The sequence below is a fragment of the Lichenostomus cassidix genome, chromosome W, assembly GCF_008360975.1.
Source record: "Lichenostomus cassidix isolate B80296 chromosome W, HeHo_3.0, whole genome shotgun sequence".
Classification (NCBI taxonomy): Eukaryota; Metazoa; Chordata; class Aves; order Passeriformes; family Meliphagidae; genus Lichenostomus; species Lichenostomus cassidix.
Genome location: NC_139510.1, coordinates 11917709 through 11944692, shown reverse-complemented (window position 1 = coordinate 11944692; position 26984 = coordinate 11917709). Strand labels below are relative to the sequence as shown.

The following is a 26984-nucleotide window of genomic DNA, read 5'->3' as shown; positions in this document are numbered from 1 at the left end:
AATTATTTAGGTTGGAAAAGACCTCTGAGATCGAGTCCAACCTTTGATCAATCATCACCTTGTCAAGTAGACCATGGCACTAAGTGCCACATCCAGTCAGTTCTTGAACACCTCTGGGGATGGTGACTCCAACACCTCCCCGGGCAGTCCATTCCAATGTTTAACAACCCTTTCCATTAAGAAATTTCTTCTGGTGTCCAACTATAATCTCCCCTGGCACAGCTTGAGGCCATGTCTTCTTGTCCTGTCATGAGTTGCCTGGGAAAAGAGGCCGACCCTCAACCGTGCTACAACCTCCTTTCAGATCGTTGTAGGGTGTGATAAGGTCCGCCCTGAGCCTCTTTTTCTCCAAGTTAAACAACCCCAGTTCCCTCAGCTGCTCTTCATATGACTTACTCTCTAGACCCTTCGCCAGCTTCCTTGCCCTTCTCTGGACACACTCCAGCATCTCAATGTCTTGTAATGAGGGACCCAAAACTGATCACAGAATTTGAGGTATGGCCTCACCAGTGCTAAGTACAGGGGGACAATCACTTCCCTGATCCTGCTTCCCACACTATTTCTGATACAAACCAGGATGCCATTGACCTTATTGGCCACCTGAGTACATGCTGGCTCACATTCAGCCAGCTGCTGACCAGCACCCCCAGGGCCTTTTCTGCCTGGCAGCTTTCCAGCCACTCTTCCCCAAAGTCTGTAGCACTGCAGGGGGTTGTTGTGACCCAAGTGCAGGACCTGGCCCTTGGCCTTGTTTTTAACTGAATACCACTGGTCTTGGCCCATTGATCCAGCCTGTTCAAATCCCTCTGCAGAGCCTTCCCACCCAACTTGGCGTCATCTGCAAACTTACTGAGGGTGCACTCGATCGCCTCATCCAGATCATCAATAAAGATATTAAATAGGACTGGCCCCAATACTGATCCCTGGAGAACACCACTAGTGACAAGCCACCAACTGGATGCAGCACTATTCACCATCACTCTCTGGGCCTGGCCATTCAGCCAGTTCTTAACCCAGCAAGGAGCACACCTGTCCAAACTGTGGGCTGACAGCTTTTCCAGAAGAATTCTGTGGGAAACAGTATCAAAGTCTTTGCTGAAGTCCAGGCAGACACATCCACTGCCTTGTCCTCATCCACTAGGCAGGTTGCCTGGTCATAAAAGGAGATCAGGTTGATCAGGCAGGACCTGCATTTCCTAAACCCATGGTGGCTGGGCCCGATCACTTGGTTGTCCAGTATGTGCCATGTGATCACACTCAAGATGATCTGCTCCATAACCTTGCTGGGCACCGAGGTCAGGCTGACAGGCCTGTACTTCTCCGGATGCTCCTTCCAGCCTTTCTTGTAGATGGGTGTCACATTGGTCAACCTCCAGTCATCTGGGACCTCCCCAGTTAGCCAGGACTGATGACAAATGATGAAGAGCAGCTTAGTGAGCTCTTCTGCCAGCTCCCTCAGCACCTTTGGAGGAATCCCATCTGGCCTTATAGACTTGTGAGTGTCTCAGTGGCTCAGCAGGTCACTAACTACCTCCTCCTGGATTACAGGGGTCTATTCTGCTCCCAATCCCTGTCTACCAGCTCAGGGGGTCAGTTGTGAGGATAACTGGTCTTACTGTAAGACTGAGGCAAAGAAGGCAAACTATCTCAGCCTTTTCCTCATCCTTGGTGACAATGTTCCTCCCTGCATCCAATAAGGAATGTAGATTCTCCCAGGCCCTCTTCTTGTTATTAATGTATTTATAAAAACATTTTTATTACCTTTCACAGCAGTGGCCAGGTTGAGTTCTAGCTGAGCTTTCGCCTTTCTAATTTTCTCTCTACATGACCTAACGACATCCTTGTACTCTTCCTGATTTGCCTGCCCCTTCTTCCAAAAGTTTGAAATTAATTCAAATTAACGTAACTAGAGCATTTAAACTAGGGAAGCAAAAGATGGAAGAGAGAATTCAAGTGATAGAGATACAAATACATAGAAATACAGAAACATAGAAGATTCAAAGAAGGTATATCTTAACTGAATACACAAAATCTTAAAATCTAATGATTTACCAAAAGTATACAAAGGAGTACAACTGACCTAACATCTGGGCAATTTTAGTTATCATAAAATAAACTCTTTCAGTAACTGTTCTTATTAACATTATTACCTAAAAAAAAAATTCCTTGATGAAATTTTGCAGATGACATACCTTCTGTGTCAAACTGAGATCAGGATCCATTTTTATCATTTCCCAGCTGCCATAGCCATATTCGTAGATACCTATTAACAGATTGGAATCATCTTCCTTACCCCAATCTATATCAAAATGAGCTGCCTTGGTGTGGCATGGGATGACATATCTAACAGAAATAAATTAGAAATATAAATAAGCAAACTTCTCAAACTTAGTAAGGGACAGAAGAACATGCCACATATCACTGAGATCCTGGTATGTTTAGTAAGTAATCCACATAACTATCAGGCTTTCTTACAATTTCTATAAAATATTTATTCAAATCAGTACCAAAACATGTTTTAAAGGAGATCAAGATTAAGATATTAAAAACAGTCATCTATCTGTGGTCATGGACTGAGCCAGAACTGGCTAACCATGAAGATAAGCTTAAAATATTACTCAAGTGCAACTGCTAACTGAATAAGCAGATAGTCTAGGGACTATGATACACAAGGTAGTAAGCTAAAAAGTTCATAGGTCTAAACAGCACCAACAATTACCATCTGCTCCATTTTGACAAATATTGCATTCTTTCAGGCAGAGGTGACACAAAGCAGTTCCTCAACAAGCCCAATTTCTAGCCTGGAATAATTAAGAGTAACTGAACTCAGTCCCCAATGAATACAGTTCAGAAGCCAAAGCAAATACTAGCTTCTAAGGGGAGGGAAGAAAGAATAAAGAAAGAACGTGGAGCAGATTTCTGCTGCTAGTTCTTAGAGGTAATGGAATGACATGGGTGTCCCAATGTACTCAGTCTGGATTGCTTAAATATATTCATAAAAACCTTGAATAACTTTCTACATTATGGGTTCCTTTAGGAAGAAAAAAAAATACCTTTTCCTTTCTTCTGGATCTGCAGGAATGGATTTGTGCAATGGTGCCAACTCTTCTTCATGAGAAATAACTAGCTTTGCATTCACCTGCACTCCTGATATTCGGAATGTTGGGCCTTTAACTTTCCCAAATCTACCTCCTTAAAATAAAGGAACAAATTAATAAAATATTTAGCTTTTATGTGAATCTTTTAGACAAACATAGAGAAAAAAGAAAGTTTGATGCTATAGCAGCAGACATTCAATTATAGGAAATGAATTTTTCTTAACCAAATGCATTAATTAAACTCTAGAACCTCAAGGTCTTCCAGTTGATAGTAGCAGAATAATTTTAAATTTCATGGTAAAGCAAAAACATACTGCATTCTACTATGACAATTCACTCAGGGAAAGGGGGAAGAAAAACAAAACCAAAAGGTCTTACTAAAATCCTTTTTTCTAAATCACCTAGCATGCTAACATTTTGTTAATGCTTTCCCCTAACACAACTCTTTTGTTATAACCAGAGTGCAAGAATCATTCATATCTCTTTGACACTTTTTATTCCTCTCCCCCACCCCCAAACACACTTTACCTGCTCTTTCTTGGCCAAAGGAATTGTCCTTTAAAGCCTTAATGCATCCATTATGCACAAGTTCTCCCAGACGTCTAAGGTCTATCTCAGATTTATCAACTAGCTCAGCATCTCTAGCTATAGCATCTAACCTGGAAGAAAACAAATATATTTTTACAGCTCTAAAACTTTAGTATTATGAATGACTCCTTCAGATTTTGAAACTAGATAAGTGATCCTGTAAGTTATCATTCATCCACACTTGCTATACTGTGTAAAATTTTGATCCATGCAGTTAAAAGCAGCTAAAGAAAAGAATACAGAAACTATAAAAAAGGGTATTTCACATAAAGGACTATACAACAGGAAATATAAAAGATCCTATCTATGCAGTTTTGAGTTACATTTCAACACATTCTTTTAAATAGAAAAGGAACTATTATTAAGTCTATGGTTTTCTCCACTTATCAAACAAAAAACCCTAAACTACTTACTAATGGAGAATTAATAGAACAGTAGGTTAAGTATAAAGAAAAAGCAAGCAGTCTTGCAAAATGTAAAGATTTGGCAAACTGGCTGTCTACATACATACCATATATGATGAAAGGAAAAAAAATTCATGTTATACTACAGGCAAAAGATTAGGCACACTATTTTCTCTTCAACCTAAGGTTTCTTGGTATACTGTTTTAATTTTAATGGAAACAAGGTACCAAGTTGCTATACAAACATAAGCAAATGAGTTTACCTTTCAAGTGGGCCACCAAATTTCTTATAACTCTTGATAAACCTAATAACAGAAAATAATTTTGCAGTTAAAAAAACATATGCTTAACTACATTGGTTTAAAAAATATATTTGTAAAGTCTTAGTATAAGGCTATGTGGACAATGCAAAGAAAATAAGAACTAGAGAGACTAGGATGGCTTAGTATATGAAGACAACCCACATTTAAAAACAGAGTTCTATTTGGTTTAATAATTGATATAAATAAAACAACAGAAGATACAATTTATTTCAAAAGTTACTTTACTAATTAGTTTCACAAGACAAAGAATTCAGCAATGTGATGTGTCTAATCATAAAAAGCAAATGTGGATTTATAGTAAATTGAGAATTCAGATATCATGTTAGGTCTCTCATAATAAAGAGAAGCCAGCAGCAATTTTAAGGTGATTTTAAGACTTAGGAAAACATAACATGAAAGATAAAGGAATGCAAGCACAAAAATGCCCCTGACAAATGCAGTAAACCATTATATATTAGATAAAATTAAAAGGAAACAAGGCTCTTAAAGGTTATTTATATAATAAAAAAAAATTTATAAGCTGTCCAGTATTTTAGAGAAAAATGAATACTTAAATTACGGTCGGAGGTTGGGGGGCATTGGAATTTTTTCTCCATCCCTGTTACTAAGCAACAAATATCTGGGTGATTAGAGCTATCAAATCTTTTGTAAGAGACAAAAGGGTGTGCTAGGTGGGGCAAGGAGACGAGGCAGCTGTTGGGACTGGCACTCGTCAGTCGGGCACCGGGAGGAAAGCGAGCTGCTTTTGCTTCTGGCTGCGACCGCGGGAGATTCAACTGTGCTCTGCCTTCTCCTTCTGGCTGGGTGAGCTTTTGGCTGGGGAAAAGTGTGAGACCTAACCCCTTTCCCCGCCGGGAACGTGCACCTTTCCCGGCTGCGCTTTGCTGCAGCTGCGGGGGAGTCCGGCTGTCCCTGCCACCCGCCCCGCTTTCGCCGCACGAGACCGCGGCGTCTGCTGTGACTGCAGAGTCCTTGTCACCTCGCTGGCTAGCTCAGGAGAGAGCCAGCCCCTGCCTCTACCGCCCCGCTTTGCCGCCCCGAGCTGCCTGGCTGGCTGCTTCTCAGCCCGTCCGCCATTACCAGCTGCGTGAGGCTGACGTGACCCTGCGCTACAGCGCCACCTGCAGCCGCTTGGGAGTCATCGCACCTGCCCTGCCCGGCCGGGAGCTCAACAGCGCCCCTGCTGCTTGCGACCGTGATTACACCACACGGGAAAGTGCTCAGCAGCTCAAAAAGTCATCTGTTACTGTTTTCTGGTTTTGTCGGTTGTTGTTATTCTTGTTATTGCTTGTTTACTCTGCCATAGATACTAGTAAAGAACTGTTATTCCTTTTCCCACACCTTTGCCCGAAAAAGCCCTTGATTTCAAAATTAAAATAATTTGGGGGGAAGGGAGATCACATTCTCTGTCCTAAGGGAGAGTTCCACCTCTCTTAGCAGGCACCTGTCTTTTCAAACCAAGACAATTACAGAAGCAAAGTAGCATTTCGCAAACCAAAGTAAAACAAAACAATTTCTACTCCTTCTCCCAAAGAAGTATTTTTAGCACCAAATATTGTGGGACCAGCTGTACAGATTCACTTATGTACTGGGTTTTGCTGAGATAAAGTAATTTTCTTCAGAGTACCATACCTGCTAGTGTGTTTTGGATTTGTGACCTTAGCAGTGTTGATAACATGCTAATGTTTCAGCTCTTGCTTAACAGTGTTTTCACAGCATCAAGGCCTTTTCTGCTTCTCACATCACCCCACCAGCGAGTAGGCTGGGGGTGCACACGAAGTTGGGAGGGGACACAGTTGGGACAGCTGACCTCGATCCCAACTGGTCAAAGGGTTATTCCAGACCATATGGTGTCACGCTCAGGAATAAAAACTGTGTAGAAGGAGGGAGAGGGGATGTTTGGTGTTATGGTATCTGTCTTCCCAAGTAACTATTACACATGGTGAAACCCTGCTTTCCAGGAAATGGGTAAATGCTTGCTAATGGGAAGTGGTGAATGAATTCCTTGTTTTGCTTTCTTGTGCATGTGGCTTTTGCTTTCCCTATTAAACTGTCTTTATCTCAACCTACAAGTTTTCTCATTTTTACCCTTCTGATTCTCTCCCCACTCCCTCTGGAGGAGACTGAGCAAGCAGCTGCGTGGTGCTTAGCTGCCTACCAAGGTTAAATCACAACAACTTATCAAAATGGATTTTTTTTTAAGTTTTAAAATGCATCATATAACATTAATACAATTACAATGGCAAGAAATTAAAAAAACAAAACTCACTGAACCTTTTGTAGAACATTTTTTGAACTCAAGTTATTCCTCACCAAAATAGGTTCAGATTCTGGACATAACAGTTCCTTATGTCAGCACCCCAAACTACTCAAGAGTAAAGCCTTAAATGCCTAGAATAAAAAATTTCAACTAAATAAATGCAAAATAGACTAGTTTCCATATTTTCAAACTCTAAAATGACAAAAAAAAAGTTTTGTCCCTTTAAACATGCATGTACCCCCACATCTTACCGCCTAATCTCTGCATCACTAAAGCCTTTAATATTTTCTCGAGGAATAGTTCGCGGTCTTCCACGTTTTTTTGGTCGTTTTCTTTCTGAGACTGAGTCACTATCAGATCCAGAATATCTTCTCCTCCTACTGCGTTTCCCTTCACTTCCATTAAAGCTGATCTGGAATTTCAGATTAAGTAGTTCAAAGCTACATGACTAAAACATTTTATTAATATGTTATCTAGCCTGTCAAAAATGGGGGCTGGGGGGGGTGTGTGTGTGCTACACATGAAAATGACCCAACCCAAAAGTACAAGCCAAAACAACCACAATAAAAAACCCAAATAATAACAACAAAATCAGTTAGCCAGTCAAAACCCACAGATACCTGTTTTGCACAGTTTCTCATCCTTGGCAGCATATATATTTCTTCAAGCTCTTTTTGTCTTTCCTCCTCTTCTATTCGTCGCCGCTGGACTTCTGGAATGATTTCTTCCCAGTTTCTTAAATTTTGTTCTGGTTCCAACTCAATGTCATCTTCATCCATATTGGAAAAGTTAGCCACCTTAGATATTGGAACACAAGTATTTTCACCAAATCAATAAATACATGCTTTTACTTATACAAAGAGCCAGTAATTAATATATAAGGAAAACTTAATTCAGAATGGCATATTTATTTGTATATACACAAAATGTACACATATAAAATGCTTCGTGAAGCACTCTCTAATGAAAGTATTTTCATATATGAAACCCACACACTGCAAACAACATGGCTGAATATAAAGATGAGAATATTTTTCTTCTTTTACAAGTCGAGTATATAAAACCACTATGAAATGCATACCAAATAGCTGTGATTGTTGTTTAAATTCCTTGGAAGCAGAGAGCAAGTCTAACTATATGTTAGAGTTAATAGGAAAATATAATAATGTAGAATTAACTAAACATTAATAAACTGTAGAAATCACAGTATATTGCAAATGAATGATTAGCATAAAAATAATTTACTACTCTACTGAGCTAAAGAAGTCCTGCCCTGATTTAAACAAAACCAAACAAAACCATACCAAACCTAAACAACAAAAAGATCCACAAAAAAGAAAAAACGCCTCAACCAACAAAAATACCTCACCATCCACAATTGGACTCACTCGATATTTTAAGTATTATCCAGTTAAGCATATCTGGCATTCATGTTTACATGGGGGCTGAAAGAAGTTTCTAAAAGTCATCAACTAAGAAATCCAAATTTCATTCTTTGTTTTCAGAAGTACTACAGGTGCAGCATAAAGCATTAAATTAAAAACAGCTCTCCCCAGTATGCTAACAATTAAATCAAGGACCAATGTATTTGTAAATATCTTATTCTGTTAGCAAAATATATTATGTATTTTACATGCTTGCATTGGCAGTAATTATCCTGTACAGGTGAATAGACATTGTATGCCATAGAGCTGACTTACTGTTTCACACATTTCACAGAATCCCAGAATATGCTGAGTTAGAAGGGACCCACAAGGACTAAAGTCCAACTCCTGGCTCTGCACAGAACACCCCAAGAATCACACCATGTGCCTGAGAGCATTGTCCAAACACTTCTTGAACTCTGACAGGCTTGGTGCTGTGACCAGTTCCCTGGGGAACCTGTTCCAGTGCCTAAACATCCTCTGGGTGAAGAACCTTTTTCTAATACCCAACCTAAACCTCCCCTGACTTAGCTTCATGCTGTTTCCTCAAGTCCTGTCACTGGTCACCAGGGAGAAGAGATCAGTGCCTGCCCCTCCATGTCCCTTCGTGAGGATGTTGAAGACTGCAATGAGGTCTCCCCTCAGTCTCCTCTTCTCCAGGCTGAACAAGCCAAGTGACCTCAGCCGCTCCTCATAAGGTTTCCTCTCAAGGCCCTTCACCATCTTCATTGCCCTCCTTTGGATGCTCTCTAATCGTGTAATATTGTTCTTATATTGTGGCACCCAAAACTGCACACAGGACTCGAGGTGAGGCCTCACCAGTGCAGAGCAGAGTGGGACAATCCCCTCCCTTGCCCGGCTGGCAATGCTGTGCCTGATGCACCCCAGGACACACTTGGCCCTCCTGGCTGCCAGGGCACTACTGGCTCGTATTCAACTTGTCATCAACCAGGACACCCAGGTCCCTTTCCACAGCGCTGCTCTCCAGCCTCTTGTTCCCCAGTCTATACACACAACCAGGGTTGTCCCACCCCGGGTGCAGAATCCGGCACTTGCCCTTGGTAAACTTCATATGGTTGGTGATTGCCCATTTCTCTAATTTGTTGAGGTCTCTCTGCAGGGCCTCTCTGCCCTTGAGGGGGTCAACATCTCCTCCCAATTTTGTATCAACTGCAAATTTACTTAGTATCCCTTCAAGTCCTGTATTCAAGTCATTTATGAAGATGTTGAAGAGCACAGGGCCTAAGATGGATCCCTGTGGAACCCCACTAGTGACAGGTTGCCAGTCTGATGTCACCCTATTCACTATAACCCTTTTTGCCCAACCCATGAGCCAGTTGCTCACCCATCACACGATGTGTGAATGATGTAAGAATGAAGAAAAGATGAATAGGTGAAAAAGAACAAAAACCAGCATTTATAAAGGAAAGTATAATTAAGGAAAGAGGGAGGGAACAGAGCAATACCTTGAACTGTGAAAGCAACTCATCTCCTACAGTCAGTGGACCTGGTTCATTTTCTCGAGTTTCAGCCCTCTTCAGGATTTCATCTATATCCATTTCCTGAAACAGAAGTTTCTCTTTACAACAAAACAATTCATATGTTTCTCTGTCCATCAAGTGTAGATGCACTGTTCCATTTACCTGAGGCTCCTCTTCTTCCCCTTCAGGTTCTTTAAAAAGTTCCTCAGCACCGAACTTCAAAATTGCTGATAACTCTTCCTTATTAAAAGGTGTTGAGCTGAAATACAGAAAGTTTCAGGTAAACACTTTATCTTAGTGAATTGTTTCAATTTACTATAACCATGAGTCAAATTTCCTTTTGTCTTAAATAAAAACTACTTTTAATATGTAAAAAAAAAAAAAAATTACATGGACAATATACTTTGCAGTCTTTACTTAGATAACTCCTTAACACATATTTTTTGCCTTTCATTAACCAAGTGAAATGACTTGCATTTTTACTGTCAGGTATACTTAAGCATAAGGTAATATGAAAGAATAAACAAATATACCTGGAGGGAGTAGAGCCTGTATGTAGTACAGTTTTCCCTGTAGTGTCCATTCTCTGAATTACTAAGTGATCTAACACCATCTTTTTCTTGGCTCTTTCAAGAATATCTTCTTCTACTGATGCTTTTGTGACTAGCCGATAAATATTAACCTATGCGTATTATAAAAAAAGTTTTATTTACCTGCTCACAAATTACCCATGAAAAAATACTCAGATGAAGTTAACAAAAAACCCTTGAACAACAATGGGGAGAAGTATTAGCCGTGATTACCAATCTTCTAAATCTTACTGAACTAGTATTGCATATATGAAACCAGCCAATCATGTTATCAGTCTCTATAGAAATTATTAAAAAAAAAAAGAAATAAATTCTTAGACCTCTCCTCTTTAAACTTCTATGATTAAGCACAAGCATGGCCACAAGGAAACGTGTTATGTCTGATTACTACTTGAAGCATTCTCCAAGAAAGAAACCCAAAGAGAACTACAAAGTATTAAACAAAGGAAAATGGATGTGCCTGAAGTACAGCAGTTACTTTCTAGAATGACACAATGCCAATGAATGTGGGACAAGTCCACAACTCTTTTCCCTACCCTTCCATATACTGCAGCTGCGGTGCTATCTCTGTATAGGGAGATTTAAAAAAAAAAAACACATTTAAAAGGCAAATTATGAATATTAACACTTTTAGCAAGTATTAGTTATTCTCAACATACATGAAGACTGTGATGGGCCAGACAGACAGCTTATGGCTAACATAATGAATTCCTCCTTCAGGTTTGGTACTTAAAAGACAAGTGCACGTACCTGTTTCTTCTGTCCAATCCTATGAGCTCTAGCCTGTGCCTGCAGATCATTCTGTGGATTCCAATCAGAATCAAATATAACTACAGTGTCAGCAGATGCTAAGTTTATACCTAATCCTCCAGCTCTGGTAGACAGCAAAAAGCAGAAGTCCTGAAATTATAAAATAAGAAATAGCTTTGTATATATTAGCTATCATTTCCCTCAAATAACCAATATGACACTTCTTTATATACTCTGTGGAGCAGACTATGAACTCATATACTTCTTTAAGTATATCATAAACATTTGTTAGACTTGTAATACAAGAAGTAGTTTGTCATGTCTAGAGCCAGTGGATTGATTTTGAATAGAATAGACCATTTCAGTTGGAAGAGACTGACATCAATCATCCAGTCCAACTGTCTGACCACTTCAGGGCTGACAAAAAGTTAAAGCACATTATTAAGTGTAGAAGCACAGGCCAGCTGCAGCCATCCCGACCTTGATGAGAGCTCTGTGTAGAAGCAGTGGCCTGACACAATTATCTCAACCTTGATAAGAGCTCTTTGTTCTCATGGGAAAGGCGCATACCAAAGGATTGACTCCAGCCATAAACACCATGTGTGAATGTTTCTTTTACCACCCAGAATGCTGGGAGGTGGTATGTTTGCATGTAATAGTGATAACAGGGCAGAAATGTCTGCTCTATGGGTGCTTGGTTTGATGTGGCTGTTTTGTCTTTCCTGCTGCACTTTCCCAAAACTTGTACCCAGAAGAAACATATTAATACTGAAGTGTGTGTAATAAAGATGAATCCTGCTAGAAGAGAGCAGAGGTTCATGTTTATTGTTTTCCAAACTGCTGCATTAAGGGCATTGTCCAAATGCCTCTTGAACACTGACAGGCTTGGGGCATTGACCATCTCTCTAGGAAGCCTGTTCCAGGGTTTGACCATCCTCTCAGTTAAGAAATGCTTCCTACTGTCAAGTCTGAACCTCCCCTGCCCCAGCTTTGAACCATTCCCATGCACCCTATCACTGGATCCCAGGGAGAAGAGCTCAGCACCTCCCTCTCCACTTCTCCTCCTCAGGAAGCTGTAGAGAGCCATGAGGTCACCCCTCACCCTCCTTTTCTCTGAACTAGACAAACCCAGTGCCCTTAGCCGCTCCTCACAGGAGCTCCTTCCAGCCCTTTCACCAGCTTGGTTGCCCTTCTCTGGGTGCATTCAAGGACCTTCACATCCTTCCTAAGTTGTGGGGCTCAGAACTGCACACAGTACTCAAGGTAAGGCCACACCAGCACTGAATACATCAGGATCATCACCTCTTTTGACCAACTGGTTCTACTGTGTTTGATGCATCCCAGGATGCAGTTTGCCCTCTTGGCTGCCAGGGCTCACTGCTGACTCATACTGAGCCTGCTGTTGACCTGCACCCCCAGATCCCTTTCTGCAGGGCTGCTCTCCAGCCACTCCTCTCCCAATTTATATGTGGGTCCAGCATTACACCATCCTAGGTGCAGAATCTGGCATTTCTTCTTGTCAGCTATCATGCCATTAATGATTGCCCAATGCTCTAACCTATCTAGAACACTGCCTCTGCAAGGCCTCTTGTCCCTCAAGAGCCACCAGCCAGATAAAGTCCCATTAAACTAAAACCTTTTGAACTCTGCCCTTTAGCCAGTTCTTCACCCAGCACACTGAGACTCTGAGCTTTTTGCCCCCTTCCACCAGCACAGGCGCCTGTCTGTAGCCTCCGGGGCTGAAGGCTGAACTCTTAATTCAAATTCAAATTGTAGGTAACAGCTCTGGCCTGATAGCTTATCAGCTAAGCATGCATTTGAAACCAGCACAGAAACCGCTGAATCATCCCATGAAAGACTGTCACCTTGGAGGAGGCTTTGGGGGTCTCCAAAGACCACCAGGATATACGGAGCATGCGTGGTGCACATGCTAATGATATTAATGACTTCCGAGAAATGATTTGTATAACCACTCCTATCCTGAAGAATGTAATTAATATTCATGATTTTACCTATAACTCTGTGTCTTTGGGGTACTGAGGTATGTGTGTTTGGTGGAAACAATCCCCACACATCCGGTGCACCGAATAAAGCAAATACCCACTTCTCTGACTTGGTCTCTGAAGTGTCTCTGAGCTCGATTGGGGCGAATCAAACTGGCACCCCAGATGGGACCCTGACTCTGCTCGGCTGCCTGATCCTGGGGTAAGCAGACCTTCCAGTCGCGACCCTGAATTTTCAGGGGAAGCTCAGCTGTCCTCTGGCTCATGGCGGGAGTAGACTAAGGACCATCTGCACCAAATTAAGGTATTTGCTACTTTTAAAATAAACGTCTGCAGGTCCGGGGTGATAGTCCCCGAGGGTGGGTTGAGACTGGGTCTCCCGAAATTAGTCCCGGGCAAGGGGTTGGACCCCGCTGTCAGGAAAAGGTACTTCTAAAGGGTTGGACCCCGGGGTTGGACCCCGCTATAGTGAACGGTACCTTTAAGGGGGTTGGACCTCACTGTATTACATCATACTGTGATTTTGTTCTGTCTGTTGTTATTTTGTTACCGTATTACTGTGTCAATATTTTGTTGCCGTATTACTGTGTCAATATTTTGTTGCTGTGTGAGTGTGAATGAATGAGACGTGTCTCCGACACGAAGTGATAGCGGAGCTCTATCTGCGTTTCCGTTCTCTGGCGACAGAAACGGCCAGAGAAAAGCAAAGCGAGTGATAAAGAGTGAATGAGTATAAATAATATATAAACTGTTGGTTTGGAGTATCTGGAGGGGGGCAGATTGTATTATTAGAGGGGAAAGACTGAATTGAGAACACCCAGACCCTCTACACCTTTCTAATACAGCTCCTTGTGATTTCCTTTTAAAATCCTGTGTTTGGTGTGGAAACTGGACTTTTGTGTGCTTGTAATTGAAGGAATAGATTAGGGAAGAAGTGGCAGAGAGTAGTGTGACTTTGTGGCTGGTTCCCCGGATCTGAGGGGTTTTGAGAGGAAAAGTCAGAGGAGACGTGCAGGAAAGTGTACAAGGAAGAAGAGAGGGAGAATAAACAAAAGGGGGCAATGGGATCATCAGAAAGCAAGGAAATACCCAAAAAAAGTCCCTTGGGATGTGTGTTAGCATATTGGAAACAATTAGGAGCATTCTCTGGGGGGACTATGAAAAAGAGCACCCTGATTAAATATTGCAATCAGTGGTGGCCACTGTACAAATTAGATGATGGTGAAAAGTGGCCAGAAAATGGGACTTTAAACTATAACACCCTGCTACAACTAATGTTATTTTTAAGGAGGGCAAACAAATGGGATGAGACCGCTTACGCTGATTGCTTTTTCACTTTAAGACGTAAACCAGAATGGCAGAAACAATGTGGTATTAATTTAGCACCTCAGGACTCGATGGTCCTTGTATTGGAAAAAGAGGCAAAAGGGAAAAGCCGCATGATAAGGTGCTGTTCATCTTGCAGCATTGGACAGCGGTGTTTAAAGCTCAAAGCTGAGAGAGACCAGGATCCCCTAGAAACTCAGGAGTTGATGAACCCCAGTGGTGACACCCTAACATCAGGGGCAACATCCCGCAGGTCCTCAGTATCCCTGGAGGATAATGAGGATGAAGGGACAAGTGAAGCTAGCTCAGGAATATCATCCAGAACTAGAAGCAAGGCCCTTGTAAAAGAAAAACTAATAGCACCACTCAGACAAGTGGTAGGGCCAGACGGGGGAATAACAAAAGTTAAAACACCATTTACAGCTTTGGATTTAGATACCTGGAGGGAAGCAGCCAGGCTGTATAGAGAAGACCCTGAAAAGGTAGCAAAAAGGTTTGAATTAATTGTTAGAAATCAAGATATTGATTGGGAGGACATAGATTTAATGCTGTCAGAATTAACTGAAACAGAAAAGGCAGCAGTAATATCTGCAGCAAGAACACATGTGCAGGGACAGATAGCTACTGGAATATTACATGGGAATGTAGATAACATCTTTCCCATTTCAAATCCGCAGTGGGATGCAAACGATACACAAATGTATCCATTTTTGGTTAGATACAGGAAATTAGTACATTGGGGACTGCTAAATGCCATTCCTAAAACCATCAATTGGTCCTTATTATTCAATATTCACCAGGAAACCACTGAGTCCCCAGGCTCATTTATAGAAAGACTGAGAAATAATATGAGAAAACACACTACACTGGACCCAGCCTCTGAAGCCGGGCAACAACAGTTAATATCTTTGTTGATGGGTCAGTCAGCACCAGATATACGCAGAAAGTTGCAAAAGATTAAGGGACCAGATAGCCGGGACTTAGAAAAACTCTTAGCAGAAGCATGGGAAGTGTATAAGAACAGAAAACAGGCCGTCATGGTGGCGGTGGCACAGGCTGAGAAGCCAAACACCCCTAGGGGCGGCAGAAGGCCCCCATCTAGGGGGCAAAGACGGCAACGCCCAGGCCGTGACCAGTGCCTGTGCTGTGGGGGGTTTGGGCATTGGAAGCGGGATTGCCCTAACCGTGCTGCGATTATGCAGATGCAATCACCAGCGCCACCAGAACCAGTGACTGTAGCACAGCTGCATACGGAATGACGGGGACCGGCAGGTCCCTCCCTAGCAGACCCGCTGGTTAAAATTAAGCTAGGGGAACGGGAGGTGGAGTTTTTGGTGGATACTGGAGCCACATTCTCAGTCCTGAATCAAACTTTGAGTCCTATAAGCAATAATTACATCCGAGTTATCGGGGCTACGGGAAAAAGTGAAAATGCCTACTTTTTGAGACCTTTAAAGTTTTCATTAGGCAAGAAAATGGGAATACACCAATTTTTATATCTTCCAAATTCACCAAAACCCCTATTAGGCAGAGATCTACTAACCTGGTTAGAAGCAAAAATAGAATTCACAGAACAAGGAATGAGACTACAGGTCCCTGAGGAAAAATTGATTATGGCTTTAAGCCTAGCAAATATCCCTGAAAAAGAGGAAATACCCATAGATAGTGAAATAACAGATCAAGTGCTCCCCTTGGTATGGGATGTCAAAATTCCAGGAAGATCAAAACAGGCTTCCCCAGTGGTTATTGAACTGCTGGAAGGAGTGCAGCCAGTATCAGTAAAACAATATCCACTAAGGCATGAAGCACGGGTAGGAATAGAACCAATAATTGCTAAATTTATTGATCAAGGGTTGCTGAGAGAATGTAGGTCTGCCTACAATACCCCAATTCTACCAGTGCAAAAGCCAAACGGAAGTTACAGATTAGTACAGGACCTGAGGGCAATAAATGCCATAACAAAAACACTACATCCTGTAGTGTCTAACCCTTACACCTTGCTTACAAAATTGCAAAATGACTGGGTGTGGTTTTCAGTTTTAGATTTAAAAGATGCTTTCTTTTGTCTGCCATTAGCTGAAAGCAGTCAGGAAATTTTTGCATTTGAGTGGGAAAACCCCAAAACAGGGAGAAAAAGCCAACTTACATGGACTGTATTGCCACAAGGATTCAAAAATAGCCCCACGATATTTGGAGATCAATTAGCTAAAGAACTGGAAGGCTGGACGCCGCCCCTTGGGGAAGGTACACTTCTGCAGTATGTTGATGACCTACTAATAGCAACAAGGACTCGTGAAGACTGCAAGAACTGGACTGTAAGCCTTTTAAATTTTCTGGGACTAAATGGATATAGAGTCTCTCCTGAGAAGGCTCAGTTGGTCCTCCAAAAAGTCACATATCTGGGATATGAATTGGCAGGAGGAGAGAGAGCCTTGGGAAACAACAGGAAGGAGGCAATCTGTCAAATGCCCCAGCCAACTACAATCAAAGAACTGAAAACCTTTCTGGGCATGACAGGATGGTGTAGATTGTGGATCCCTCGTTATGGGCTGATTGTGAAACCCCTGTACCTACTCCTAAAGGAAACCAAAGGGACCTACCTATGCTGGACACCAGAGACTAATAATGCATTTGTAACCCTGAAACGTGAACTAATGCAAGCCCCAGCATTGGGTATACCAGATATCACTAAACCTTTTCTGTTGTTCTCACATGAGAGGCAAGGACTGGCATTGGGACTTTTGGCACAGAAGCTGGGACCCTACAAAAGGCCAGTGGCTTACTTCTCCAAGCAATTGGATGTGGTCAGCCAAGGATGGCCCGCCTGCCTGCGTGCAGTGGCAGCTGTGATCCTGAACATAGAAGAAGCCCGCAAGTTCACAATGGGCCAGAAGATAACTGTTTTTGTCTCTCATACAGTGTCAGCAGTGCTCACGCAGAAAGGAAATCACTGGTTAACACCATCTCGCTTTCTCAAATATCAAGCTGTCCTAGCAGAATCGGAGGATGTGAGTATCCAGGTAACCAACATTTTAAATCCAGCAGCTTACCTCCAGGGCAGAGCTACTGAAGAGCCTGTACAACATGACTGCATTGAAACCATGGAGGCAGTTTACTCCAGCCGCCCAGACCTGAAGGACTCTCCGCTGGAGGATGCGGAAAACTGGTTCACTGATGGAAGCAGTTATGTCAGAGATGGTAAGCGCCTTGCTGAGTATGCAGTTACAACCACAGATGCCGTCATTGAAGCAAAACCGTTACCTGTGGGGACATCTGCTCAAAAGGCTGAGATAATAGCTCTAACTCGAGCCTTGACATTAGCCAAAGGAAAGCCTGTCAACATTTGGACTGATTCAAGGTATGCCTTTGGGGTGGTACATGCTCACGGGGCTATCTGGAAGGAGAGAGGTTTATTAACCTCGCAGAAGAAAGAAGTCAAGCATGCCACTGAAATCTTACAATTGCTAGAAGCAGTGCTGAAACCTTCAAAAGTGGCTATAATGCATTGCAAAGGGCACTCCCAGGGGAACACCATCCCTGAACTGGGAAATGCAATGGCAGACAAAACAGCAAAGGCAGTGGCTGGTACAGTTCAAATACAAGCCCTAGCTCTAATCCCTTCTAGCATCCTTATGGGTGAGAAACCCCCACCATATGACACTGATGATTTGAATTGGATACAAAAAGAGAAAGGACAAATAGGAGCAGATGGGTGGGCTAGAATAGAAGATCTCCTGGTCATACCCAGAAAATTGTTATTTATCCAAAGCGAACATTCCAAAACACATTGGGGAGTTGATGCCTTACATAACTATTTAAAGAGCAAAGTGATAGCAACAAAGTTAAAGGAGACAATTGAGGACATAACTTCCACTTGTGAAATCTGTCTTAGAAACAACCCTAATACCACTGTTAGGCAAAACACTGGAACAATCCTCAAAGGAGCCTTACCAGGGCACGTATGGCAAATTGACTTTTCTGAATTACCTAGAAAAGGGGGATACAAGTACCTTTTAGTCCTCACAGACACTTTCTCCGGTTGGCCGGAAGCCTTCCCTTGTAGAACAAATAAAGCTAGAGAAGTTGTTAAAGCCCTAGTACAAGAAATAATTCCACGATTTGGGGTACCCAGGGAGATTAATTCTGATAGGGGATCACACTTTGTAGCTCAGGTGGTTCAGGGAGTAAGTAATCTACTAGGCATACGCTGGCAACTACATACACCATACAGGCCACAGGCAAATGGACAAGTCGAAAAGATGAATCACTTAATAAAGCAACAATTAGCCAAAATTTGTCAAGAAACCAACTTATATTGGTATCAGGCTCTGCCCATGGCTTTGCTGAGAATTAGGGTAAAACCACGGCTCAAGGAAAAACTGAGTCCCTTTGAAATTTTGTATGGAAGGCCCTATGGAACAAACGTGATTCACAATGACAGTGTGGCTCTGGTAGGGCAAAGCTATCTAATAGATTATGTAAAACATTTAGGTCAAAAGTTACAATCAATACACACTACCGTTGTTAATTGTAAACCCCCACCACCTGATAAACCCTTTCATAATGTGAATCCGGGGGACTGGGTTTATGTTAAGTCTCTTTCAGGAAATCCACTCCAGGAAAAGTGGGAAGGACCTTATCAAACGTTGCTGGTGACTCATACAGCAATTAAAGTACAGGGAAAATCGACTTGGATCCATTATACCAGGACCAAACTTGCACCAAGACCAGAGTGGGAGACAAGAAGAACAGGACCTCTGCGCCTTCAAATACGAAAAATCAATACCACATGATCTAGACTATGCTAGTGATGCTGGTAATTGGGGCAGGTGCATGGGACCAAATGCATACTTTCAATTAATGGACAGTTATAAATACAAGGTGCTGCAGTTACAAAATACAAATGCTGCATCAGATCACTTTCGATAATACTTCTTGAGGGTTTAAAGAGGTTTAATGGGACAAACTTATAGCATGGTTAAACAATTGTTTGTAATAGTTATTTGTATTTTGTATTTTCACTTGCTGTTTGTATTAGTAGTTATTGTTGTATAATATTATGTACTTAGAACTGTGATGCTTATATTCAATGGCAAAAGTATAAACTTAGATATGAAATAGAGAAAGGTATTTACTTTCATGACATACAGGATTTGTAAAGAATTACAAATTACAAAAGAAAAGGGGGGGATTGAGACTCTGAGCTTTTTGCCCCCTTCCACCAGCACAGGCGCCTGTCTGTAGCCTCCGGGGCTGAAAGCTGAACTCTTAATTCAAATTCAAATTGTAGGTAACAGCTCTGGCCTGATAGCTTATCAGCTAAGCATGCATTTGAAACCAGCACAGAAACCGCTGAATCATCCCATGAAAGACTGTCACCTTGGAGGAGGCTTTGGGGGTCTCCAAAGACCACCAGGATATACGGAGCATGCGTGGTGCACATGCTAATGATATTAATGACTTCCGAGAAATGATTTGTATAACCACTCCTATCCTGAAGAATGTAATTAATATTCATGATTTTACCTATAACTCTGTGTCTTTGGGGTACTGAGGTATGTGTGTTTGGTGGAAACAATCCCCACACATCCGGTGCACCGAATAAAGCAAATACCCACTTCTCTGACTTGGTCTCTGAAGTGTCTCTGAGCTCGATTGGGGCGAATCAACACCGTGAACCTGCTCATCCCACAGTTGGACAACTTGTTCAGAATGACACTGTGAGGGACAGTATCAATGGCCTTACTAAAATCGAGAAAAACTACATCCACTGCCTTCCTTTCATCCACTAGGCAAGTGACATTATCATAGAAAGATATCAAATTAGTTAAACAGGATTTTCCCTTTGTGAACCCATTGATTGTGCCTGATGATTGCATTGTTCTTTAAATGCCTTTCAATAGCACCCAGTATAATCTTCTCCATAATTTTTCCAGGTACTGAGGCTAGACTAACAACACATCTGTAGTTCCCTGGGTCTTCCCTCATACTGTTTTTGTAAATTGGAATAGCATTGCCTAGCTTCCAGTCAGCAGGGACCTCCCCAGACTCCTAAGACCTTTGGTACATGATCAAGAGATGTCCTGCTGTAATATCCTCTAGCTCATTCAGTACTCTGGGATGAATCCCATCAGGCCCCGTGGACTGATGAACATTCAGCTGATACAGCTGGTCCCTCACAATTTCAGTGTCCACAAATGGAAAGTCACTGTTCTCACACTCATGGTCCTCTGACTCAGTGGACCAGGCAGCCCAAGGTCTATAAGTATTATTGAAGACTGAGGCTAAAAACACATTGAATGCCTCCACTTTTTCTTCATCTCTATTAGTCAGGTGATCACCTTCATCTTCAACAACTCAGTCCACTTTTTTCTTTAGACCAGCTAGTATTTTTTATAGGCAGTTAAGCACCATGCAGCCACATAATCACTTCTTGCCCACACCCCCAGTGGGACAGGGGGCGAAGAAAGGAAGACTAAAAGCAGGGAAACTTGGGGGTCAAGATAAAAATTGTTTAATAAGCAAAGGAGAAGTGGAAAAAGAGAGAAAGAAAACAAAACAGAACAAGTGATGCAAATGCAATCTCTCACCACATCCCCATAGGCAGGACTGATGCCCAGCCAATTCCCAAGCAAAAGATGGCTAACCTCCCTAAACCCCTTCCTCTACTTTTTTTTATTGCTGAGCATGATGCTATATGGTATGGAATATCTCTTTAGTTAGTTCAGGCCATCTGCCTGGTTATGTCCCCTCCCAACCTCTTGTGCACCACCCAATCTATTCACAGGAGGGGCAGAGTGAGAAACAGAGAAGGCCTTGATACTATGTAAACAATTTTCAGCAACAGTTAACACACTGGTGTGTTATTAGCACTGTTTTCATCACAAATATAAAACACAGCACCATACGAGCTGCTATGAAGACAATTAACTCCAGTCCAGCCAGACCTTGTATAAGTATAAAGCAAACTGATATCAACTTCTCTTGCAAACAGTTATCGGCTTCTCCATGGTTTAAAGGAAGCAGCACTCTAGAAGATGAACAAAAGCCACGTGGGGAGAAAAAAACCAAGAAAAACACTACCAAAAAATACACCACCACCCTTTGTTGTTAAAGCCTCATGTGTGCCCAAGTCTGTCTGTTTTTTTTTTGTAAAGGAAACTGAAGTGTTCTGCTGGGGTCAACACTCTTCAACATATTCATAAAGAATGTGAAAGTAAGACAAATAATGAGGTGACAAATTTTGCAGATGATATGGAGTTATTCAGGGCCAACTACAAGGGACTACAGAAGGATCTTATGAGAAAGGCAATAAAAACCACGAAACTAAAGATAAATAGGAAATAAATTTCAGTTTTAAGCACAGCCAAAGCTAATAGAGGCCATTACTGCTAAGGAATGAGTCCTTGGAGTTGTAAATATTTCCATGAATACTTTAGCTCAGTATTAACAAAAAAAAAAAAAAAAAAAAAAAAGCGCAAAATTTATTACTAGGAAAGAAATAGAGAATAAAACAGGTAACAATTTTATTGCTGCACAACTCCATAGTTTGCCTTCATTCTTGAATACCATATGAAATTTGGATCCCCCTTCATCTTAAAAACTGTACAGTACAACTACAAGGATTCCAGAAAAAGGCAATTATGTTTGTATTAGAAATTTAAAACAGAACTAACTTCTGTATTTAAAAAATATCTGAAGTTTATGTTATGAAATTAAGTCCTTCCTCCTCAACTATAGCAGAAACATAAGCTCAGAAGCAACTGACAAATGCTATGCTTCTATTACTGAAAAACCCTGTCAGCATAGGACAAAAGACCTAAGATTATTAAAGGTATGGAATGGCTTCCATAATAGGAAACCTAAATAAACTAGCAATCTTAAGTGGTACACAAACAATGGTTAGAAATCAGTTCTTCAGTTTCATCCACGGCAAGAAAATAAGAGGCAAAAAATGAAGATAACAGAAGCCAGATTTAAAGTTATTCAAGATATTTTTTCTTTATGCAAGGATATACACAACTTAATTCTGGCCATTGGTATTTGATGTCAAAAACTTGTGTTAAAGTTCAGTGCTCCTATAAAAATTGAAGGATTAAGTCCTACATGACAAAATAAATTCTTCAGTTTCTAAACAGCACTTAAAATTACTTTGTTAAAGAGCACTGACAAAAATCTAAAAATATAACTATGTAGTTATATTAGTTATAAACACCATTTTCATAAATTTTGTGTTTCCTATTTAACCTCTTCTTAGCTTTTTAAAGGTTTTTTTTTTTGGTTGGTTGGTTTTGGGTTTTTTTTTTTTGTTGTTGCATGGGTTGTAAACCTTATAGTCTCTGCAACAGCAATGGAATTTCAACCTAATGTATCCCTCACTCTATTCTATCTTCAGTTTTTGTGCAGTATTTTTTATATTTCCTGGAGGAAAAAAAAATAAAGCTGAGTAGATTAAAAATCAACTACCACCCACTTATACCATACCTCTGAGCCTTCCGCATTAAAATGATCCAATGCTTGTTTCCTCAATTCCCCTTTTATTGATCCATCAAGTCTCTAAAGAGATTGAATAATACAGTTAAAAAGGAACTCCTACTATAGTCTGTTCAGAGCAACTTGAATTTTCAATTGCCAAACCAATTGGGGGTGGGGAATAATAATGTAACACTTCCAATTAATCAGTTTAATTTCAAAATACTATTAAGCATATAGTAATTGCTAGTATTTTACTGTACAGAAAAAATAAAAATTTCATAAATCTTTCTACAAAATGGACACTTTTTAAAAGATAAAATGGTAAAAATCAAGGCTTCTTGGCTACTACCAGCAAAATTCTTACCTGAAAGGGAAACTGACGATACTTCAAGTACTCTGCTAGGATGTCTAGCATCCTCACCATCTGAGAGAAAATCAGTACTCTATTGCCACGTTCTCGTAGACGAATCAGTAGCTTGTCAAGAAGGATTAGTTTTCCACTGCTACGTATTAAATGCTACAAGACAAGAAAGCATGTATCACAAAGTAAGTTCACCTCAACACTAACATACACTGCAGATGGTTAGACATTCATTAACTGAACGTGAAAGTTTTATAAGCATTTAGTCAGTCCTGATCTTGTAAAAACTCATTATAAAAGCTTTAAGCGCTCTAACTGAAATCAACAGGGGTACTGACAAGCATGTTTTTCAAATAAATGCATTTCTCAGCTCTGGCTCATAAAACAGCATCTTAACATTTCATTAAAATGTTAAGCAAATATATTGTGCTATGAGTTAGAGCAGTTACAGTGTAGACTCAAATTCTCTTCTACCAAATAAACAACATCAACGAGGCTACCTGACTACCTTATCACAACTTGCTCCTCACTTTCTGTCTTTTGAACAGACCTAAGCGTTGCTACTTGATCCTCTAAGTATTTTTAAACAATGCCTAATCAGTCAAGTTTTTCTGGCAAGATAAAAGTGAGAGGAATACTGTTAGTAGAAGTCAACATGCTTTAGCTAGGTTATGATGTTCAACCTTCTCAGCTCCAGTCGAAACAACTAGAACAGAAACTCAGGTGGCATGCTGAATTTAATGTTGAAATCATTAGGCCTCTAGCTGAAGAGTCTCAGGATAGAATTTTGGGGAATAAAAAATTGGGAGTTAGGTGCTTTTATTCTTTATGCCAGAAATGAGAAGGATGTATCATTCATAATTAAAGCTAACAAAGCTTATTCAGATGAGCCAAGGAAATCATTGTTACAAGTATGCAATTATTAGCAATAATGGCTGAACGGTTCTGATGAGATTAATTATAAATTTAAGTAGTTAGAGTATGCCAAGTTGCAAACATCCTTTAGCTTTGATAAGCATTTTATAATATAAAATAGCTTGTGCAGTGACAATTTGTGATTTCAATCAAGTAGCTTTGGGAAAGTTTCTACATTATAAATTTCAAAGTTTACAGAAAAAAACCCCATATCTTTGGAAACATGGTGTTATAAACTGCATCAATTATAACAGTCCTTTTATTTGTTGCTGTGGTTCTCAACAGTTTTAGTACAAAGATTAGTTAACCTTTACAAAAACCCCAAACTATAAACCCACAACACAATCACAGACCATCTTTGGTAGTGATGCTATAAGGGCTTTCATTTATAACAACAAAACAACCAGACTAAGCTTAAAGAGATTCTGCAAATTACTTTCTGCTATCACATGGATTATTGATGTACCACTGCCAGTCACATACATTTGCATTTATATTCAATTTACCTGTTTATTTAACTGCTTTATTTTAATCTGGGTTTAAAATAGGTCTTAAGTTTATTTAGTCTGAAAATGCACAGACTATTTCAAACTATTTCCTTTTTATTTAGATCATAATTCAAGCCAAGGATATTTTATTTAGTATTGATCTCTCTATTATTCAGTTCCAGTTAAGAAACAAACAGAGAGGTAATCAATTCACTTACCTGTAAAACCCAGGATGCACATTTGATAGAGAACTCGGTCTTTCTTAACATAATTTAATAAGAACAAATAAATTGACAGAACACTATAAAATTATTGCGTGCATATTAGAGATGTAAAATCACTTAAAATTTTTTTTAAAAAAGGTATTACCTGTAAGGCCTCCTGTTTATTATAGAATTCATTATCATCTGGTGGTTTAATGAGGTAGCAATGGTTACAGCACTTCTTGAGTTCCATCATAATGTTCAAAAAGCCCGAGGTACTGCCTTTTGAACCTTTACTCAGGGCTTTATAATTCCTGGTTAAAATCCACCTATGATACAGAATGTACACAATGGAAGTAATTTCTAACCATTTGTAGAAATATGAAGGATGTATCCTCTCAAAATATCAGTTAAAATTGCATAATGAAAACTATTACGCTTCAATAATTTTTATATAGGTATGTCATTAAAATAGCGGGAATTAAAAAGCGTCATTACTTACTTGTAATATTGCTTCTGCAATGCACTCATTTCCATCCTCAAAATTTGTTCAACCTTAGCAGGTAAAGACTTTTCTACATCTTTTTTAACTCTTCTGAGTAAAAATGGTTCAAGTTCTCTGTGAAGACTTGCATAACCAAACTCTCTCCCTTTGCCATGCTCCTCTTCAAAATCTTCCCAGGAAGAAAACCTTCAACATAGAAAGAATAAAGGTAAAATAATGACATTCCATAAACACGGACACACAAAGACCATAAATATACCATGTCCACAAACACAAATGGACTTCTTCACTACTCCCCTCTGTTTTATTAAGTTTCTGAATTTGCATCTCACAAGAAATTCCAAATATTTTGTCTGCAAATAGGAGAATGGAAATTAACAAACTTTTGCCGAATGAAAATTCAAAACAAACTCCTGAATTTTAATTTCTTCAGTGAAAACACAACATTTTACTTTTCTGCATGGAAACACAGGTAGAAGGATATAGAAATTCCATTATATTTCTCAAGAGCAGCATGAAAAAAGTAGTTGTATAGCTGGAGGAAGTGCAAAAGAACAGACCACATACCTTTTGCAGCTTGTATGGACTAGCTGAAATGTGATTATCCTCTGGTATGTGCTAACAGACTAAGAGAATGCACTTTGTGATCAAATGAATAGGTGCCAGACAACAAACTTAGCGGCTTTGTTTGTAAGGTTCTGAAGAAGTTAATGCAATACATAGCTATGAAATTAATTGGAGCTACAGAGCTTTGTATTTACAAGATATTTGAAAGGAACATGTGCTCTTATTTATTCCAAATATAAACAGAGGTCAGTATAGAATACCATCAACACAGTAAATCTATTCTATGCCAATCGTAAGGGCAAATTGGCTGCCTGAATCATAGAATGTCCCGAGTTGGAAGAGACCCACAAAGATCATAAATTTCCAACTCCTGGCCCTGCACAGGACTACCCCAAGAATTACACCATGTGCCTGAATGAATTACTGGACACTGGGCATCGTGGTATAATCTTGTTTTCATTCATGGTACTAACACAGAAAAGATGACATCCTCAGCCCCATTCTATTTCCCTACAACATATCCATGTGATATTTCTTTTAAATTAAGATGAAGCATGTTTTCAAGGTTCTGAGCCATACATCAATCTATCCTTTTTCTGGACTGCCAAACCAGAAAAAGTGACAGCTGCTACCAAAACAATTTATCCAGAGGAGCATGAAAAATATGTGCATCTATTTTATGAAAAATATTTAAACTATTTCACAATGCAATTCTTTATTGATTCTCCAATCACTACAATACTTGATCATAAGAAACTTGACCACAAAAAAAAGCTCAACAAAAAAAAAACCCCAAGACCAACAACCCCCCCCCCATCACATTCCTTACTTTTCTGGCATGATGAAGTGCAGCAAAGACCAAAGCTCTTTAAGGGAGTTTTGCAGAGGGGTTCCAGTAATAAGAAGACGATGATTAGACTTAAAGTCTATTAAAGTCTTGTACAGAAGGGAATCATCATTTTTTAAACGATGAGCTTCATCAACTCCTATAAATACCCAATTCAGACCACCAAGGAATGACTTCAAGAAATTGGGGGGAGGGGAAGACATTATACAAGTTAATATATTATGCAATGTCTGACATTTTACGTGAGGTTATATATATACCATCACTCCTTTTATTTTAATAAAAAAAAGGATACCTATATGTTTTTAGTATTAATTAGAGGTTTTATGTTTGCGAGAGTCAAGAAAAGGCTATGCAGACATCCCAAGATTAAAAA

General features: G+C 40.2%; 1 protein-coding gene and 1 long non-coding RNA gene across 8 annotated transcripts in view; one reads left to right on the top strand and one right to left on the bottom strand.

Annotated features, from left to right (window-relative positions):
* The window catches only part of LOC146425500 (uncharacterized), an 865580-nt gene that overhangs the window by 501249 nt on the left and 337347 nt on the right, over nucleotides 1-26984 (top strand). The gene's annotated exons all lie outside the window — the stretch shown is intronic.
* The window catches only part of LOC146425503 (ATP-dependent chromatin remodeler CHD1-like), an 87763-nt gene that overhangs the window by 13337 nt on the left and 47442 nt on the right, over nucleotides 1-26984 (bottom strand). For all 7 annotated transcript variants that reach the window (XM_085041558.1, XM_085041559.1, XM_085041560.1 and 4 more), the window contains 15 exons: nucleotides 26591-26781; nucleotides 25192-25380; nucleotides 24856-25018; nucleotides 23087-23239; nucleotides 22732-22803; nucleotides 10919-11068; nucleotides 10112-10260; nucleotides 9741-9837; nucleotides 9564-9659; nucleotides 7294-7470; nucleotides 6925-7085; nucleotides 4354-4395; nucleotides 3627-3757; nucleotides 3054-3192; nucleotides 2193-2343 (listed from right to left, as the gene is read on the bottom strand). In XM_085041558.1, coding sequence (XP_084897684.1) covers nucleotides 2193-2343; nucleotides 3054-3192; nucleotides 3627-3757; nucleotides 4354-4395; nucleotides 6925-7085; nucleotides 7294-7470; nucleotides 9564-9659; nucleotides 9741-9837; nucleotides 10112-10260; nucleotides 10919-11068; nucleotides 22732-22803; nucleotides 23087-23239; nucleotides 24856-25018; nucleotides 25192-25380; nucleotides 26591-26781 — 2061 coding nt within the window. The remainder of the gene's footprint in view (nucleotides 1-2192; nucleotides 2344-3053; nucleotides 3193-3626; nucleotides 3758-4353; nucleotides 4396-6924; nucleotides 7086-7293; nucleotides 7471-9563; nucleotides 9660-9740; nucleotides 9838-10111; nucleotides 10261-10918; nucleotides 11069-22731; nucleotides 22804-23086; nucleotides 23240-24855; nucleotides 25019-25191; nucleotides 25381-26590; nucleotides 26782-26984) is intronic.